The sequence below is a fragment of the Heteronotia binoei genome, chromosome 5 (assembly GCF_032191835.1).
Source record: "Heteronotia binoei isolate CCM8104 ecotype False Entrance Well chromosome 5, APGP_CSIRO_Hbin_v1, whole genome shotgun sequence".
Classification (NCBI taxonomy): Eukaryota; Metazoa; Chordata; class Lepidosauria; order Squamata; family Gekkonidae; genus Heteronotia; species Heteronotia binoei.
Genome location: NC_083227.1, coordinates 139,794,732 through 139,814,500, shown reverse-complemented (window position 1 = coordinate 139,814,500; position 19,769 = coordinate 139,794,732). Strand labels below are relative to the sequence as shown.

The following is a 19,769-nucleotide window of genomic DNA, read 5'->3' as shown; positions in this document are numbered from 1 at the left end:
ACCCAAGGCCATGCCAACAGGTGCAAGTGGAGGAGTGGGGAATCAAACCCGGTTCTCCCAGATAAGAGTCTGCACACTTCACCACTACACCAAACTGGCTCTATTAACTGGAGAGATAGTATGGGGTATACAGAATGAGCAACAAGCACACTGATTAAAATCATAGCAAAATACTTTCTATGGATAATTTTGTAATGTGGCTTTCAAGTTAATAAAAATGTAGAAGCAGTCCTCTGAGTTAGGCACTATTAATGTACGGTTTATGAACACTCCTGAGGTGAGCTCATTGGTGTTTATGCCACCTGAAGCAGACACCATCTGTAGAATGAATAAAGAACAATTACTGTGAATGTATTAAGCTAGTTACTTGAGGTAAGAACTGATAACAGGAGGAATGAGCCATGCCCTTGTGAGCTAATACAGTTAATCTTAAATATCTTAAGGTGTTGAAGAAACTCAGCATCATGTGCCAAGCTGAGTAACCCTGAAATATAAGCACAGAAGTAAATACCAAAGCAAGCACTGAAAGCTTTCCAGACAAGTAAGTGTGTCCTCAGTATTTTTTCCAGTTTTAACAGATTCCGCTCCTTTACCCAGAAGCCAGCATAAGGATCATCTGGTCATAACGGCGATCTATTTAGTTGTTTTTCTTGGCTAGATCCATTCCTAGGGCAATACTATTGACATTCCTAGAATTCAATTTTACTTTAGTGCCTTTCCCCACCCCTGAATTTTCTGAGACTCAAAACTTCAGACAAGTTATGAAAGCAAACTAATTCATAACCCAAATATAGTAGCTGTCCAACTTAAATTATTTTATCTAAAGTATCATATCAGGTATGGACAGATTTTAATCACACCACTTTTTGACTAGCCTTCAAAAGGATTAGGAAATTTGCTTGAGTCAAGAGGTTGTTGTGCAGTTAAAGCGAGGGAAGAGGGAAAGCAGAACTGCACTTACTTGTAACTGCTGTCCAACGACATTTTCTGTGCGGACACACATGGGGCTGTTGTGCAGGCTGGCCGCAAGACATTTTTTCCTAGCTCAAAACTTCCAAAGAAGGGGCACCTCCACCCTTTTTCAGAGCCAACACGTGCAAGATTCCCACCCAGCATGTCATATGCTCCCATGGCAGGCACCTCCTTTCCTCAGTTTCTGCTAAGCTGCCATGAAACGGCTTCCAAGGTCCAATAGGCCCTGTGAGTGCTCATGGCAGGGCAGGAGGGAGGGAGTGTGTGTATGCATAGAAGACATCAATGAACAACAGTTACGGGTAAGTGCAACACTGTTTTCATCTTCTGTCTTCTAATGCAGCCCCACATTGGGATCATGAGCGAGCTACTCACAAGAGGAGGCAGGGTGAATCTTTCACTGGAACACAGCATGTAGAATAGCCTTGCCCACATTGTCTACTTTCCTCGCCTGAACGTCTAAAGTGTCGTGCTTCACCTTGCAGTCGTCCAGCAGGGGAACTCGTTGATCAAATGTGGCAGATGACCTGGTTCGGGTGGGGCATGCTTTCACATCGAGTGGACATGGCTCTCTGGATGCCATGAAGCAGGAACAGCTGGCAGTAACTACCCATCCAAACACGGATAGGGCTGAAGCAGCTTTGCCCTTCTTGGGGCGCCAATAACAAAGAAATAGTGTTTTGTTTTTACAGAATGGTTTGGTTCTATCTATATAGTAAAGGAGGGTCCTCCTAACATCAAGAGTACGGAGGGGGCCTTTTCTGCTCCCGAGTTTGGAGCAGGGAAAAATACCGATAAAACAACTTCCTATGCTAAGTGGAACTTGGAAAGAGGATGTAGTCTGTGCTCACTAAGTGGAACAGCACTGAGAACCAAATTTGGCAGGGCCAGAAGGCAGCTACTAGGATACAATCCGTCTGTTTGGTCACCATCTTCCCTATAACTTTGTTTAGTAGAGGGAAGGGAGGGAATGCATAAAAGAGTGTGTCTGACCAACGATATGCATCTGGAATGTCTCTCCCACCGAAGTCAGATCACTACGCACTAGGGAGCAGGATTCTAGTGTTCTTGGACTCAGCTGAGGATACCCCTAGGGGTCCAAAATTGCTTTGCCGGATAAACCATTTGTAGTTGGTATGATAGACTCTGTTCAGGTTCTCTGCTTCTGTATTCAAAGTTCTTGCTATTTGGATGGCCCTGGGAAGGGCTCCAATGCTTATACCTTTCTCAAGCTGCTATTGCCCTTAAGCAAAGTCTCTGGGAGACCATGCCTCCTTATTTGTTGAAATAATATGCTGTTGCAGTGTGACTAACTAATCTGGCAACAAGCCTCTGGAAATTGTGCCAGCCTATCCTTAAAATTGAGAATATGGGAAACTACAGGGGCAGACAGTCAGAATTTTGCTGACTGTTTGCTCTGATCCTCCTGGGGGTTCTGTTGACTAGGCCTTGGCCATGGAGTACCATTTGTTTTTGAAACAGGGGACAACTGGAAAGGGTGTTGAGGATATACGAATGACAGCTGATCGTGCTGTCTCTTACCCCTGTAGAAAGGGACAGCAAAGCCATGTTGCTTTTGAGAAATGTCTCTGGGCCAGAGTTGAGGAAAACATGCTCAGCCATCTAGCTGTCTGGCAGTTCTTCATAGTGGAGAGGAACTCGTCTGTAGACTGTGGTGGTGGGGGGGAAGTTGATCCCTCAAAGGGGAGATCCTCAACTTCAGCAAGTATTCAGAGGGAGAGCATAGTTGTATAGCCATGAGTGCTCCTGGGGACTATGACAGATGCCATCAATCTGGCTGACACATCAGGGTATGCCTACCTGCGTTAATCTCCTGTTTCAAGAGTTTGATCACCCTAACTGGATAAGTTTAGCCAGGGATTTAGATTCATCAGGCAACTTGTCCAGAGGAACAGTTGGTAGTCTCCCATAATCACTTGAAAATCTGCTACTTGAAAACTGAGGGCAGAGGAAGCTTTCTTCCCAAAGCATCCAGATGGCAGCTTTCCCTGTCAGTTAGGGATGAATGTTGACCAGGCCATTGACATGCCTGCATGTCTTCTGTAACTACTGAAGATGATGGTGAGTGTGTGGACAGAAACTCACAGGAATCCTGCTTTACTCTATCTAAATTTTTAATCTTACAAGGTATGGCCTGAATGGAGGCTGGTTTCTACCAGACCGGAACCGTGAGGTTAGAAAGATCTTCCAGGATTGGATATGCAACTCTCCCTGGAGTGCTGGAGTAGAGACAACTCAAAATTCTGTCCTTCAGATGGCTATCTGAAGTGGAAACATCAATTTCAAGGGCTTTTGCCATTCTTAGCATTTGTTCTCTGTAGGGATGGAAGTCTTCACTAGGAGATACTGGGGTCTGGTTACCCACATCATCGAATGATGGGTCTGAAGCACTCTTGGAATTATAATGAGATGCCACAGAGACCTCTTCTTCAGGCTCATGTTATGGAGACTGGGACAAAACCAGTGTGGAGTTGGCATCCATGTATCCCCGTGCATTCGGGTTATGCCCCTCTAAAGTTTGACTGTGATGTCCAGTCCATCTATTTAAGCAAGATGATATACTAAGAATGCTGAGGGGGCCCTGTAGGTTGCCAGGATAAGGGAGGTCCCGATTCCAAGGGTACCAGTTGTCCCACAGGGATGCCAGGTTGGTCATCACCTGCATCCAAAAAGAAACCAGCAAAGGAGGCTAGATGCAATGGGGTGTGGGGGGAACCAGGATGATGTCCAGATCCTTAGAAGACTTGACATGTTCTGACTTGGGTGCAGACTTTTTCATTATGTTTCAGTTTTTTCATTATGTTTCAATTTCTTATGCTTCTTCACAGGAGGTTTTGAACATGACCAGACCTTGGTAGATGTGCGGGCACCTAGATTTTGCCTCCAGAACAACCAAAGTGGCTCTTTTTGGAGGGATCAGAGCCAGCCTGATAGCTGGGCTCACTGGAATCCAATGGACCAATGAGGGCCTGGAACGGGGTTCAGTAGTCAGAGCAAAGGGAAGAGGACCCAAGATAGTAGGACCTGAGCTTGGAGTCACCTTAGAAGGAACCAAAAACAAACACTTCTCCCAAAGTGCAGCTTTCAGCCTAGAGGTTCTATCTGACTGAGCCTTCAGGGTGACATGCTGGCAAACTGAACAAGTTCCAACATTGTGGGCCTCTCCTAAGCACAGAAGGCAGAGTTCATGCTTAACACTGTGCATCATCTTTGCTCTACATTTTGCACATTTTAAAAACAGAGAGAGCCTGGATGGTGGGGCTTGCCTTCCATGACTTCATGAGTGCAAAACAAATAGTCATGGACAAAAAGGAGTCTTTTTCATCCACAATGACAATGAAGAAAATCAACAGAGAATGTTAGAAAGCTTCCTATCCTGGCAGTGGCGAAAAAGGAACTGAGAAAAGTGGCTACCTGCTAACGGCACTCACAACACGTTAGGCAGGAATCCTGTGCATGTGTTGTCTCCGAGAAAAGGTGGGGCATCCCCTCTGAAGGTTTTGAGCTAGGAAGGAAATGTCCCACAGCCAGTCTTGTGCAAGTGCAGTCCCAATGTGGGGCTGCACAAGAAGACAGAAGATAAACATGTATGGCATCCCAAGCTTTTTGGAAGAATGGCAGGACACAATTGTAACAGAAAAAACGCATGTCCTACATGGTGCAATTATAAAGTAATTTATCTATCAGATTTATAGTTGTTTTCAAATGGGAGGTTGAAGAAGATTAAGAAAAGGAAAGGTTGCACAAAAGATCATCCAGCAATAACAGAGACAGCAAAAAAGATAACAAAATGGTTGGAAGTTAAAGAATCAGATATCCTTGGGAAGAATTTCAAAACAGTGCTGAAAAGCGAACAAAGGATACACTCAACCACCCCAGCCGAGACACTGGAGCTCAGGACAAAGATACTTTATCTAAGAGAACATGTTTGACTTTCAAGGCAACCAAAGTTTCAGGGAAGGATATATCCAAGCAATGACAGGCTGTTAAAACCCAGCTGGTAATACAACAATGCAAGCTGAAGGATGTTAGCTACAGAGGACACATATCTGGAGCTGAACACCTTTCAGAGTTAAACTCACCACCACAGTGGAATGCAGCATACCCCCGGTACAGTAAGAGCCAGTAGCAGCATCCGCCAGTCTCTGATGAAGTAAGCAAATAGTGGCAGCAACATGTAGCCAATTGCAAAAAATATGCAAACTCCTAATGTAGAGAATATAATACGAACTGATTTGCCAAGAATTTCTGTGCCTGTTCAAAACAAGGAGTGTGGGTTAGCATCTTAGCTCTTTTTTTTTCTAACGTCACTGAAAATATTTATTGCATTTAAATACAGTCTTTAAAATGAGCGATTTCCCCTATAGTATTTCAAGAGATTAAATTGAGACTCTTTCAAATTTGTGTGTACAGAGGGGCTATATGTGCAGCCCCTCCCCCCAACAGGACACATACGTCTCCACTCCCATTTTGGGCCAGGAAATGCTGCAAAGAGAAGGCTAGCACCTTTTCTGAACTTGGGCCTTGAGCACTTGGGAAATGAATTACTTCACATTCAATGTCTAACCATTCCCGCCAAATTCAGATTGGACTTTCTAATGTGCCTCATGCTACAAATTATAAAACATACTATTTAGATTCCTACCAACTTGACTCCGTTATCAAGTTATTAGACCCAGAGTTTGGAGCAAACCAGTATGCCCTTAAATGAAAACCTGAAAATTATGTTGCTCCTAAGTTCCGAGAATGCCGGTTTGCAGACAGAGTTTGCAGACACAACTTACTGGTTTGGATGTAATAGAAATCTATGGTTTGATATCATACAAATAACTAGCTCACCATTCACAAAGGAAGGAATACACAAATCATCCCGAATCTTTTTCAAAGGTCACTTATGTAGAAGCAAACCATTAGGTCTGCTCTTAATTGGATTAACCAAGACTCTTCTTAACCATTGGCAAGTCAGATGCCTTTGGAAGGACAAAAGCAAGACAATAATGTGACAAAGACCATCCTGTTTGTCTCCATCACCAAGAATTCACATTCTGCAAATAAAAGTTTCATTCAGCTAACGGGGTTAATAGCTACTGGTAGACCATTCTTGACTAAATTTGTCTAATCCTTTCTTAAAAGGCATCTAAGTCTGAATGCCATAAGACAAACAGCATGTGTTCTGTCTCTCTTGAACCTATCATAAAATCAACCACATGGGATGACTATAAATGTTTGTATTACGAAGAAGGGAAGAAAATCCTTCCGCCCACTCTCCAAACTATTCATAATTATATAAATGCTGATGTTACATAAGGAACACAATAAACCAAAAAATAATCATGGGCGGCTTTCTCATACTCACTTTTAATTATTACACTTAAAAGTTATGTAACCATGAAGAGGGGAAAAGAGGGAAGGTTATAGTCATAGTACACATTGCCTTGAAATACATTTGAGAATGCCTTTTCAGTCTAGTTCTTGTTCATTTCCCATAGTTTTAAAGGAATATAATGTAATTTAGGAATAGAAGATATAGGCTGTGATATGTCAATTAATATTGAAATGGAAACATTGCAGAGTTCACTTCAAAGAACAGGAAAAATGCCCACATCAGAGCAGTCCAGAGTTATCAGGCTGATCTCAATTTCCTCACAGCTGTAAGGCAGAAAGCTCTGAAGAAGAAAGCTCCCTGAATGTCTTTTTTGTGTGTGTGTGAAGGCCATGGAGCCAATGAATTACTCTGTCACTGAAACTGAAGGACTTCTATATCAACTTAGCTGTTATATACTGTTTTAATGCACTGAAAGTGCTTTACATCAGTCCGTCCATTCACAAAGTTGACAAGGCTGCAGAACCAGATCCCAATTAAAAACCAACCGTATACCACAGTCCACAAAATACTGTTTAGTACTACCAGCTACATTGACACAAAACAGCTTGCAAGCTTTTGAGTTCACTAGAACTCTTCCTCAGGCTGGATGTTTTTAAAATTGTAAAGGTCTGTAGTCTTCCTTGTATTGTTCTGAACTGTGAGATTCACAGACCTCTTAAAGAAAGAGAGTGCTTCTGAAAGGCACAATGTTTCAAGGAATAAACCACTGGTATCTCCCTTATAATATCATTCTCCAGACAGACTGGCCACAGTTCACCTACTCTCCCACTGGCTGAGCTTCCTGTCACTCAATCTCAATGGTGAGCAACCTCTACTCTCCAACCACAGGACAGACAAGGATTGGGACACTGCTTCGCAGAAGAGAGAAAGCCTTCCCTTGATTGGCTGAGGCAGAGAGGAGGAGGGAGAGACAGAGACGGAGGGGGGAATGGCATCCTGTGGGCAGCAGACCAGATATGGGGAGAGAGAGGGAGAGGGAGGTCCTGTGCTTAAGACCAACAATGTTATCAGAGAGTGTTGGTCTGAAAGGTATCACAAAAGGCCTTTGAGGAAGAACTCATTAGGGCCAGTCCCAATTAGGGATGCCAGTTCCAGGTTGGTGGAAAATTCCTGGAGATTTTGTGGTGGAGCTACGGAAGCCAGAGTTTGGGGAGAACCTTCAGCTGAATATAATGCCATAGACTCCACCGTCATAGACTCCACCTTCCAAACCAGCCATTTTCTTCTGGAGAACCATTGCTGCCCATCTCCAGGTGAGGGCTGAAGATCACTCAGAATTACAACTGCCCTCCAGATGGCAAAGATCACTTTCCCTAGAGAAAGTGGACTCTGTGTCATTATACCCTGCTGAAGTCACTTCCCTCCTGCCTTGGTCCACACTGTGATTTCAGACCAGTCACAAACTTTCAGCCTAACCTGCCTCACAGGGGGTTGTTATGCAGATCAAAAGAGAGAGAGAAGAATGATGTAAGCGGCTTTGGTCCCTACTTTGTACTTTTCCTAGGTAGAGGCTGCCGGGAGGGGGGAGGAGATGGAAAGCTGAAGTCAGATCAGTTCCCCTACATAAAATGGCCACCCTGGGTGGGAAGACAGCAAGGGTGAGAAGGGGCACTCGCCCAGAGTCTCCTTCTAGAGCCCATTGCATTTTTCTCCACAATGGGCCTTATTCCTAGGACATACAGGGCAGGAACGCACAGGAACACAGTTCCGGCTGGCTTGGGTTCAGGGGATGTGATCTGATATGCAAATGAGTTGCTGCTGGGTTTTCTCTACAAAAAAGCCCTGCGCAAAACAATGGTGATGTCAGGGGGTGTGGCCTAGTATGCAAATGAGTTCCTCCTGGGCTTTTTCTACAAAAATCCCTGAGTACATGTAATAATTATTTTGCCAAATTTGGTAAGGTAAATTGCACAGTGTGATTATAGATGACAATATGCAAAAAGATGATGACTGGAAGTAAAAACAGTCTTACTACCAAGAAAATAAAATCTTTGAAAGACAATAGCTTAAATCTCAAGTTTACTGAACTGTACATGCAAATTCCAATCATATCCAGTTGAAGGTCTGAATGGGGTCTTTGTTAGTGGGTACGGATACTTAATTTTGAAAAACAGCCAAAATCATTTCTTATGTTCTCAATCTATGACCCTGACCCTAGAGATTAGCTGTTGGCTTTCCAATTTCCTAGAAGTCCCAAGCATCGATGCCTTCCCTGTCCCATCAAAATCAACATTAAAAAACCTCTAAAATGTATAGATGGAAGCCATAAAAATCATCCACTCACATAATCATCTGCCCCAGTTGTAGTGTTAAAATTTGTAGTTACGAATTTCTTTATGTTCTCAATTGTAACAGATAAGCACCAGCATAAAATATGCAAACAACCTCCTTTTAATAAACAGATTACTCAAGATTACTTTTTTTAAAAAAAAATCTGTCAAGTAGAAGATAAAAAATATCTAAAGTTGCTAGCCAAAGAATGAAAATGAAATATAATTTAAGTACAGTTAATTTAAATTCACTGACAGCATTGTAGGATGCCTAACTACTACCAGTGTTCCTCTGAAACATCCCAGCATAATCCTATGCAAAATTACTGCAAAGTCAGTTGAAATCAAAGAGCTTCAGCAGCAATAACTGTTCAGAATTGTACTGTGAACTACTCCATAACCATTCTTGGACAAGTATTCATCACAAAAAGCGAAGTATAAATTAAGTAAATTTTAAGAAATGTAGTAGCTCATTTAAATTGCACCATGAAATACTAATGGTAAGCCATTTGTCTGTTACCCTTGTGTCTCCCTTTCCTGCCCCTTAACTGTCTCCCAACTGCCAAAAATCAGCTTTCTTTTATTAAAATATTTATATCTGTCTTTCTGAATTAATGCCCAACGGAATTTGGGCATTAATTCAATTCAACACTTCAATTTTAAAAAACCAAAACCTCAGGAAATTTCTGAAACTCAAATTTCATTGAACATCCTAGCAAATAAAATGTATCACAATGTCTCCCCATACCTTGAAGGGAGCCTATTTCATAAAGTGGGAGTCTTTATGGAGAAGGATCAGGCTCCAGTAGCCAAAAATGTGATTTTAGGATAGGAGATGACAAGAATGTTCAGGTACAAGGGTTAAAGGCCATGAAGGTATGCAAAGCAAGGTCTTTGGACATAGATATTTCTTAATTACACTGTAAAGTTTTGCATATAGTGTAGACCATGGGTATCAAACTCACTTGTTACAAGGGCTGGAACTGACATAAATGTTACTTTGTTGGGCCGGACCATGTGTGCCATAAAATGTAATGCACTGGAGTTCTAAACATTATAAAGGATACAGGCAAACCCAATTAACTTTTATTTTTATACAAAATACATACAGAAGCAACTGATTCCAAGCTGTGAAAGCAACTGATTTATTGGGGAACCCACAAAAGTCCCAATAAACGTATTTAATCATATGAAAGCAGAATTTCCCCCCAAGGGATACCATAAAAGGGGGGTAACTTATACTTCCATGCAAATTAGCCTTGCAAGTAAATAAGGTAATTTTTCAGCACCTCCCTATATGCCCAGCCTCAGTAGTCGAGCATGGCTACAATCCATCTTTTGCTCTTTATTTCCCCATCCCCCATCCTGTCTTTGCAGAACTTGAGGCGGCACACTGGATTGCCCCCTCTACCCCCCCACCAACTCTGTGAGGTGCACCAAACTGAGGGACTGGCAGCAGGTGACCTGTATGACAGGGTCCTGCCTCAGGGGTGTGTGTACCTGAACCAGGTTCTTCCAGATCCCCAGTTCCAAACCCCAGTTCTCATCCTTCCTGTGTTTCCCGCAGGGGAAAGGCCTGTGGGAAGGCCAGATGGAGATGATGTTTCTGAAACCTCCAGGGGGTGCTTTTTATCCTCCTGTGACCCCTTTTCCCTCACAGCCTGAAAACAGGTTGGCGGAGAAGTGAGGTCATTGTCCCCCACCTGCCCCAACATTTATTTGATTAACATAGTCTTAATTGTTAGTATTACAGATTTTCAATTGTTCTCTGCTAAACCCATTTCTGATAAAGTTATCTGTAAAACATCTATAAGCAAGAATCATCAAAATTAGGTGTTAGATCTGAGTCAAACAACAGTAAAATTAACTCTCTCTTTGTGTGGAATTTTTTTCAAATTTATCATAACATTTAAGTATAACGAGAGCTAAAGATTACAACATGAAGGAAAAATATTTCAACAGACAACAGCAAAGTCACAATATTGCTCATTTGTGAGAAGGTTATTATGTCTTACAAAATGACCAGATGTACTTTGGAGGTAAAGGTTGTTTTCAGTTCAAATTAACAGATGCCAAATAAAATGTTTTATGATCAACTTGCCCTCTATGAAGTTTCAGATGTATTTTTACATTAAAATCTATCAACATGATACCAAACTTGGAATTTAAAGTCATTTTTTGTTTTTCAGAACTGAGTGATGATCATTCTAGCAGCAGTCATGAGATGACTATATTTAGGTGTAAAACATTCCTTATCTCATTTGGGAAATTACTTAGCAATGTCAACCTGAGCTCTGTGTTTAAACTAAAAACTATACACCCAGAATTTTAAAATTATTTCAAAAGTCCACCACAGTGAATGATTTATTTTGCACCCATGTCAGCATGAATGATATTAACTTAAAGATAATAACAGGCTCAGAGCTTTTTTTTGCAGCAGGCACTTCTTTGCATATTAGGCCACACACCCCTGATGTAGCCAATCCTCCAAGAGTGTACAGTAGGCCCTGTAATAAGAGCCCTGTAAGCTCTTGGAGGATTGGCTACATCTGGGGAACATGGTATCATGTTGATAAACAGCTGGGGAAGTTGCTGAGAATGTGTGACTGTGTGATTGCTGAAAATTCTGAGTTTGTGGTTGCTGGGAAACTGCTGTTTGTTTGGTTTGAGTGGGCTGAAGGTGATTGTTGCTGATTGATTAGGAGTGGCTGTGTTCCTGGGGCAGACTGAAGCCCCACCCTCTTTGCATTATTAAGCTGCGCCTTGCCAGAGGCGCGAGCCTTTGGCATGAGCTAAAGGGCTCCTCCTGGCCTGTGGCTCTTGGCCTGGGGGCTGTGTAAGGACCAGGAACCCAGATCCCTATTTTCCTTGTGTTCCCAATAAGGGAAGTAGACCCACCAGAAGGAGAGCAACATAAACAAACAGGATTTAAAAGGGGACTGTATATTTTTTAAAAAAGCTATCATGAAGGTAGAATGCCAGCAGGGGGGGTGGGGGCTTTCCAGTGTTTTGCACTGAGTGTCACATGTATGACTACCTGCCCACAGGGCATAAATCTTGGGGGTGTGCTTGATGCAAAGAGCTCCTGGTCCTCAGGGAATTAGTTCGTACCCTTGAGGCCAAGGTGACTGACCTGGAGAAGCAGAGACAGTCAGTTAGGCACTTGGAGAAGACTCTTGGGGACGTATTAGATGAGCCCCACTCTGAACATGGCAGCCCCGCTGCTGCCAGGGAGCATGAGGGTTGAGAGGGAACAGGGCACCGTGCTGAGGATAAGGAGAATGCACCCTCAGAAGGGACTTCTTCTTCAGTTGGTGAGCGGGTATCCTTTCACGCCAAGGAACCATCTCTGGACAGGGAGAGAGGGGGCGTCTTGGTAGTTGATGATTCAGTCCTTAGGCAAGTAGACAGCTGGGTGGCAAAAGCCACGTACTGGCCCTATGGTGACTTGCCTGCCTGGTGCGAAGGTAGCCGACATTACATGTGTTGTAGATAGGCTGATAGACAGTGCTGGGGAGGAGCCAGTGATCGTGGTGCATGTTGGCACCAATGATGTGGAAAAATGCAGTCGTGAGGTCCTAGAGGAAAAATTTAGGCTGCTAGGCAGGAGACTTAAGGCCAGGACCTCCAAAGTAGCCTTCTCAGAAGTGCTACCTGTTCCACGTGCAGGGCTGGAGAGACAGGCAAATTAGAAGTCTTAATGTGTGGATGAGACGATGGTGTAGGGAGGAAGGGTTTAAGTTTGTTAGGCACTGGGATGCTTTCTGGACAAGCGGGAGCTGTACAAAAGGGACAGTCTCCACTTGTCCCCAGATAGAACCAGGCTGCTGGCGCTTAAAATCAAAAAGGTGGCAAAGCAGTTTTTAAACTAAATCTTGGGGGAAAGCTGACAGGAGATGAAATGCCTCTGGTTTGGGAGGATTCATCTCAAAGAGATGAAGGGTTAGCTGTTACTTTTCTACTGGGTAATTGATCAGAGTTCTCCACTGAGATGGTGACAAACAGTATAGACTGTTTGCCAAAGTCTTGAGGCAGCAGGAGGAAGGCTGCGGGCCTAACTTACCTGGGAAATTATAGATGTTTGTATACAAATGCTAGAAGTGTTCAAAGTAAAATTGGTGAGTTGGAATGTTTAGTGTTGGGGGAAAACATAGACATTGTGGGAATTTCAGAAACTTGGTGGAATGAGGAGAATCAGTGGGACACAGTGAGTCCTGGATATAAGTTATATCAGAAGGATAGGGAGGGAAGGGTAGGAGGTGGGGTGGCTCTGTATGTCAGAGAGGGTATACAGTCCAGTAAGACTGAGGTCAGAGAATTAGATTCCCTTCTAGAAATGCTTTGGGTCGAAATAGAGGGCCCAAAAGGAAATTTAACTATGGGAGTTTGTTATCGCCCACCAAATCAAAAGATAGAGGATGATTATAATATGATGGAAGGATTAAAGATAGTGGCTAAACGTAAAAACTGTGTTTTAATAGGTGATTTTAACTACCCGCAGATTGACTGGGTCAATATGTGTTCTGGTCGAGAGAAAGGGATTGAGTTTCTAGATGCTCTCAATGACTGTGCTATGGAGCAGATGGTCACAGAACCTACCAGGGGTGGAGCGATCCTGGATTTGGTCCGAAGTAATGCCCAAGACTTGGTGAAAGATGTAAAAGTGACTGCACCACTTGGGAGCAGTGACCATAACGTTATTGATTTGACCATTTGTATAAAATAGGGAGTTACCCCAAAAGACCAGCACAGCCACGTTTAACTTTAAAAGGGGTAAATTCTCTGAGATGAGGAGGCATGTGAAGAGGAAACTGAAAGGAAAGGTAAATACAATCAAAATCCTTGGGGAAGCTTGGAGGCTATTTAAAACTACAATCCTAGAAGCTCAGATAAAATATATACCACAAGTTAGGAAAGGCACAAACACGTATAAGAAAAGGCCTGCATGGTTAACAAACAAAGTAATGGAAGCTGTAAAAGGTAAGAAGGATTCCTTTAACCGGTGGAAAGTTAGTCCAAGTGAGATTAATAAAAGGGAACACAGGCTGTGGCAAATCAAATGTAAGACTATGATCAGGCAGGCAAAAAGGAACTATGAGGAGCATACTGCAAAAAACATAACGACCAACAATACAATTTTCTTCAAATATATTAGAAGCAGGAAACCAGCCAGTGAAGCAGTGGTGCCCTTGGATGACCAAGGAGTAAAAGGACTACTGAAGGAGGATAGGGAAATGGCTGAGAAGCTAAACGCATTTTTTGCCTCCGTCCCAGAACCCATTTTTTGCCCACTCCAGAACCGCTAATTTTGGAAGGGGTGTTGAAAGACTTGAGTCAGATTGAGGTGACAAGAGAGGATGTCCTTCAACTGATTGACGAATTAAAAACTAACAAGTCACCAGGTCCGGATGGCATAAATCCAAGAGTTCTGAAAGAACTCAAAGTTGAACTTGTGGATCTCCTGACAAAAATATGTTATCTTTCATTGAAATCTGCCTCCGTTCCTGAGGACTGGAAGGTAGCAAATGTCACCCCCATCTTTAAAAAGGGTTCCAGAGGAGATCCAGGAAACTACAGGCCAGTCAGTCTGACTTCAATACCAGGAAAGTTGGTAGAAACCATTATCAAGGACAGAATAAGTAGGCACACTGATGAACACAAGTTACTGAGGAAGACTCAGCATGGGCTCTGTAAAGGAAGATCTTGCCTCACTAACCTGTTACAGTTCTTTGAGGGGGTGAACAAATATGTGGACAAAGGGGACCCAATAGATGTTGTTTACCTTGACTTCCAGAAAGTTTTTGATAAAGTTCCTCATCAAAGGCTCCTTAGTAAGCTCGAGAGTCATGGAGTAAAAGGACAAGTCCTCTTGTGGATCAAAAACTGGCTAATTAATAGGAGGCAGAGAGTGAGTATAAATGGGCAGTCTTCGCAGTGGAGGACGGTAAGCAGTGGGGTGCCGCAGGGCTCAGTACTGGGTTCCATGCTCTATAACTTGTTCATTAATGATTTGGAGTTAAGAGTAAGCAATGAAGTCGCCAAGTTTGCAGATGACACTAAATTGTTCAGGCTGGTGAAAACCAAAGAGGATTGTGAGGCACTCCAAAGGGATCTGTTGAGGCTGGGTGAGTGGGCAGATGAGGTTCAATGTAGCCAAGTGCAAAGTCATGCACATTGGGGCCAAAAATCCCAGCTACAAATACAAGTTGATGGGGTGTGAACTGGCAGAGACTGACCAAGAGAGAGATCTTGGGGTCATGGTAGATAACTCACTGAAAATGTCAAGACAGTGTGCGGTTGTAATAAAAAAGGCCAACGCCATGCTGGGAATTATTAGGAAGGGAACTGAAAACAAATCAGCCAGTATCATAATGCCCCTGAATAAATCGATGATGCGGTCTCATTTGGAATACTGTGTACAATTTTGGTCACCGCACCTCAAAAAGGATATTATAACATTGGAAAAAGTCCAGAAAAGGGCAACTAGAATGATTAAAGGTTTGGAACACTTTCCCTATGAAGAAAGGTTAAAACGCTTGGGGCTCTTTAGCTTGGAGAAACGTCGACTGCAGGGTGACATGATAGAAGTTTACAAGATTATGCATAGGATGGAGAAAGTAGAGAAAGAAGTACTTTTCTCCCTCTCTCACAATACAAGAACTCACGGGCATTCAATGAAATTGCTGAACAGTCAGGTTAAAACAGATAAAAGGAAGTACTTCTTCACCCAAAGGGTGATTAACATGTGGAATTCACCGCCACAGGAGCTGGTGGCGGCTACAAGCATAGTCAGCTTCAAGAGGAGATTGGATAAAAATATGGAGCTGAGGTCCATCAGTGACTATTAGCCACAGTATATTAATGGAACTGTCTGGGGCATTGATGCTCTGTATTCTTGGTGCTTGGGGGGGGGGCAAAGTGAAAGGGCTTCTAGACCCACCTGTGAACCTCCTGATGGCACTTGTGGTTTTGTTTTGTTTTTTGGCCACTGTGTGACACAGAGTGTTGGACTGGATGGGCCATTGGCCTGATCCAACATGGCTTCTCATGTTCTTATCAAGGGGATGTAGCCTAAAATGCAAAGGAGTTCCTGCTACAAAAACAAAAGCCCTGAGCAGGATTAACTTTCCAAATATATGGTTGCTGGCTGTGGTCTACATATGTTCAAAATGGGGATATTGTCAGAGACTATGATGGAAACTGTGTTGGGAGTCCATAATAGCTCATGGCCATTTCTGGGACAACAGAACATAATTTATCCATAAGTAAGAATTATTTTTAGAGCAGGACTATGACTACTGTGCAAGTTGGGAGTAAGCTTCATTGAACAGACCTGTGTAGAATCTTGAGTAGGCCTGCTTAGGATTGCTCTCACAGTCTTACTCTGAGGTTTTCCAATATCCAAACATCAACTAGTCTATTTTTAAAACAGCAGATATTTTAAGATAAGTATACTTTGGTTTTAGTTTACCGAATGACTTATCTTTGGAAGTTCAAAACATCACTAATCTCCTCCTAGAACGACCGTCCCATTTAAAAACTGAGAACATTTGTTTAAGTTTTGTTGGATACTGGGAGAATATTACAAACCAAAGGAAACAGTGTGCCTTCCAGTTTTCCTTTGAGAAACATATCTCCTCTTATGCTCTCTAAAGATGTTGTTTGATTGAACATTAATATTTCTTAGTGAAAGTGATCTCCAAAATCTGGATGTTTAAGGGGTTTATATAATTTTCTTTTGTAATTTATTTCCTGTAATATAACAATGTCTACTTTTTCACACTTTATTGAATGGCTATCCTGTGTCTCTCAAGTGTGTCCCCCAATTCCTTATTATAAGGAAGTATTTTTATAGAGATCATAGAGAAAAAAGAAAGAAAATTGGATGTATTATGCTGTCCTGTAGATGGCACCGCATAATTGAAAGCCAAACAGATAGAGCTCTCCAAGGTTTTCTGAATTCTAGCTACATTTGAACCTAACAATCACTTCCTGAACCCAAGTCAATGAGCCACCAGTGCCTAGCAGGTAAAATTTAAGGATTTCATTCTAAGGGGTATAAATATTTCAGCAAGGCTTCTTTAGCTTATCTTTATTAAAGCAACACAACATCAAGAAGGTTGTAAGGAATTCATGGACTGTTGTAAGAACAATACCGAAGCTTATTTGAGAACTGTTTGTATGTTGTATAAGCTGTTTTTGCCATACACCAATCAGTTCAAGCCTCTGATTAAGATCTGTTAAGAAGTATAACCAAACTGGGGGAGGAGACCCTTCTGGGAGCTTGATGGGGTGTGACTGCAGCTCAGTCTAAGTTTGAAGTTTTTTCTTCTTCTTCCTAGATTTGTATGAGCCATCATTCAATTTATTGTATCTTCCCCCCTCCCCTTTTCCCCCTCTTCACAGGCATCTGAGGGTACATCTGAGAGATCAATCTGAAAATGCATGATCATTTTTTTATTTTCCTGTGAGCACTAACTAGCCAGGTTTGCCAGTCTTTGGGAAAAACTAATTTAAATGGAAAATTCCAGTAATACAAGATATGTGTTGGATCCAACCAACTTGGAACAGTTTAAAAAATAAATCATTAGCTCGTTCTCAAAACGTTCTCATTTAAAGAAACAACCCACCACTGGGGGAGTCTGACATCTATAGAAGAAATATGACTGAGTTGTTTCTTTAAGTGAAATTATTTAGAGAATAAGCCATTAGCTTGTTATCTAAACATTCTCATTTAAAGAAACAACCCACTCTCTTCACTGCCTTAGTAATTTTAAATAGCTGAATCAATGGCAGAATCAAGATGCTGGGACTATTTAACCTTTCCTATCCCCGTCAATTCCCCTTCTTAAATACTCTCCCAGATAGTCTGCAGCTAGAGTTCTTCTTCTTTGACTGACCATGGAGTGATTAGGTCTGCTGATTATCCTGTAGAAATATTCCATTTCAGTCTTGGAATTACAAGGAAAACATGAATTGGCAACCCCAGCGTTTCTCTTGTTTTTCATCCCTAGCAAGATAAAAAATTGGCAGAAGTTTCATACTCCAATTGAAAATCTTTTTTACAATAGCTTTTATTTTTTAAAAAAATATATTATTATTAGAATTGTTATATAGATAATAAAAAGGAGAGGAAACGAAGCAATCATAGAATTGATTAACTACAAAAAACTAAACAATAGCTTTTCTGACATCTTTTCTCTCCATGCTTTTGCCAGTTTGTGTACACTTTAAACTGGTAAAACCATTGTCCTATCACTGATGTAAGACTGCTGCCAACTTTTATCAGCTAACAATATTCTATAAGCCATGGTCTCTTATTAAATGATATTCCTGAGGCATCATTAAATTACCACACTAGACAACAGTTTTACTAGATCAGATATGCTCTTACCTAAAATGAAGGCCACGACGTAGTTAGAAATCTGACCCATGCCAACTATTAGAAAAAGCACTGTGAACATTTCCCAGCTCGTTGAGAATATCTGCAGGAAGCTGAAACCTGTCTGTACACCCATAGTTGCAAACAGAATAGTTTTTCTTCCAAACCTTTTGGAGAAAAGAAGAAAGAACAAGCAAGGTGTCTATAAATAAATCTCCAAAATAACTTTTGTCATATGCTAGGTAAAGCAAAGAGACTTTTTGCAAGTCCATGCTACTCACGGAGCAGTTGTTCCTCCTTCCCATTACATTATGAGAGTTGAAAACACTCGTCTGCCTTTAAACATTTACATATTACTTACCTAGGCAACATCAGTTTCCAGTAATTGCATCACCAGTCAATTATTTTCAGTCAGCATAGTTATAATATCCTTCTATGCCCATTGACTTCTATGGATTTAGATGGGTATAACTTTGTTTAGCATTGCATTAGTCAGCATAAAAAAGGTTCAGTTTAGAAAAGGAAGTGTACATCAGAGTGAACATGCTAAAGAATTACTACTATTAGAGTCCACATAACAAAGTGCAGCAAGGCCATTTTATTCATTTGGGCTTTTAATTTATTTTATTTAATGGGATCTAAACAGCAGACATCTTTTTTGGGGGGTGAGGTGCTGCTTGAAGTTTTAATCTATAGGTTTTAAATAGTAACATTTTAATTCTTTTAGCCACCCTGATCCACATGGACAGGTGGGAAACAAATGTTTGTTAGAAATGAACAGGCAGTACTCTAATCTGAATCCATATATATATTATTGTCAATATAATAAAGGCTAAATGTGCAGTTGTAATAGTAAGCTTGCCAGTCCCCACCTCTAGGCAGGCGATCCCCTCGTTTTGCAGGCTCCTCCCCGCTGCCAGCCAGCTGGTGTGTGTGTGTGCGGGGAATTCTGCCCCAACAGCCATGATGTGCCTTTAAATCTTGGCAGACTTAGAAGAAGCTTGGAAACTGCTTGTGTTTTGGAAGGTGTGTATGCCTTTAAATCTCAGCAGGAGGAAAGCTGGATGCGGGTGGGGGAAGCAGGCAGAGCGCCATGTGGCTTTTCCTGAGTGTGTAAAGCTGTGAGAAAGTAAGAGAGCAGAGTTCCTTTGCATTCGTTCAGGAGTCGTTTGCATAGTAAAATAAAGAGTAAACTAGAACCTGATTATGGGATGGAGGAAAACTCCACCCCCGAGACTGCTTTGTTCCTTCCTTTTGTTTTCCTGTGTTAGTTTGAGGAAGTTGATTGAAATACAGCAGGCTATTACATTCAACAACTCCCATGAGTAAATTGCCCCAGTGAGATCACAAGTGTGGGCTTGCAAACTGTGGTTTATTTTAGCTGCTTTGTGAGTTTGCATGTGTATCTTAATAAAGGCATGACAAGAGACTTCTGGAGTTATGACAAATTTCACTTTCATTTAGTGGAAGTGCAGCTGCTGGGGAAGCCTTTGAAAGTAAAAAAAGAGGATGAGGAAATGAACACTGTTCAGGGGAACTGCACTGCTGTATTTTTATTTATTTTTAGGGAGCGATAAAGTCTCTTGGCTCCACCCACAAAGTCCCCAGGTATTTCCTGAGCTGGACCTAGAAACCCTATGTTATGGACTACATCTTTAAAAGCTTAGAAGTGCTGTGTAAACAGACAGAAGACTGTGAAGGGTTAATTGTTCACAGAGCCAGAAAGTCCTGAGTGACA

General features: G+C 41.9%; 1 protein-coding gene across 1 annotated transcript in view; it reads right to left on the bottom strand.

The window, feature by feature from the left end:
- SLC22A4 (solute carrier family 22 member 4) overlaps positions 1 to 19,769 on the bottom strand; it is a 95,529-nt gene that overhangs the window by 25,837 nt on the left and 49,923 nt on the right. Inside the window, exons 3-4 of the mRNA XM_060240499.1 lie at positions 18,044 to 18,198; positions 5,076 to 5,247 (exon numbers count right to left, since the gene is read on the bottom strand). Of these exons, the coding sequence (XP_060096482.1) occupies positions 5,076 to 5,247; positions 18,044 to 18,198 (327 nt within the window). The remainder of the gene's footprint in view (positions 1 to 5,075; positions 5,248 to 18,043; positions 18,199 to 19,769) is intronic.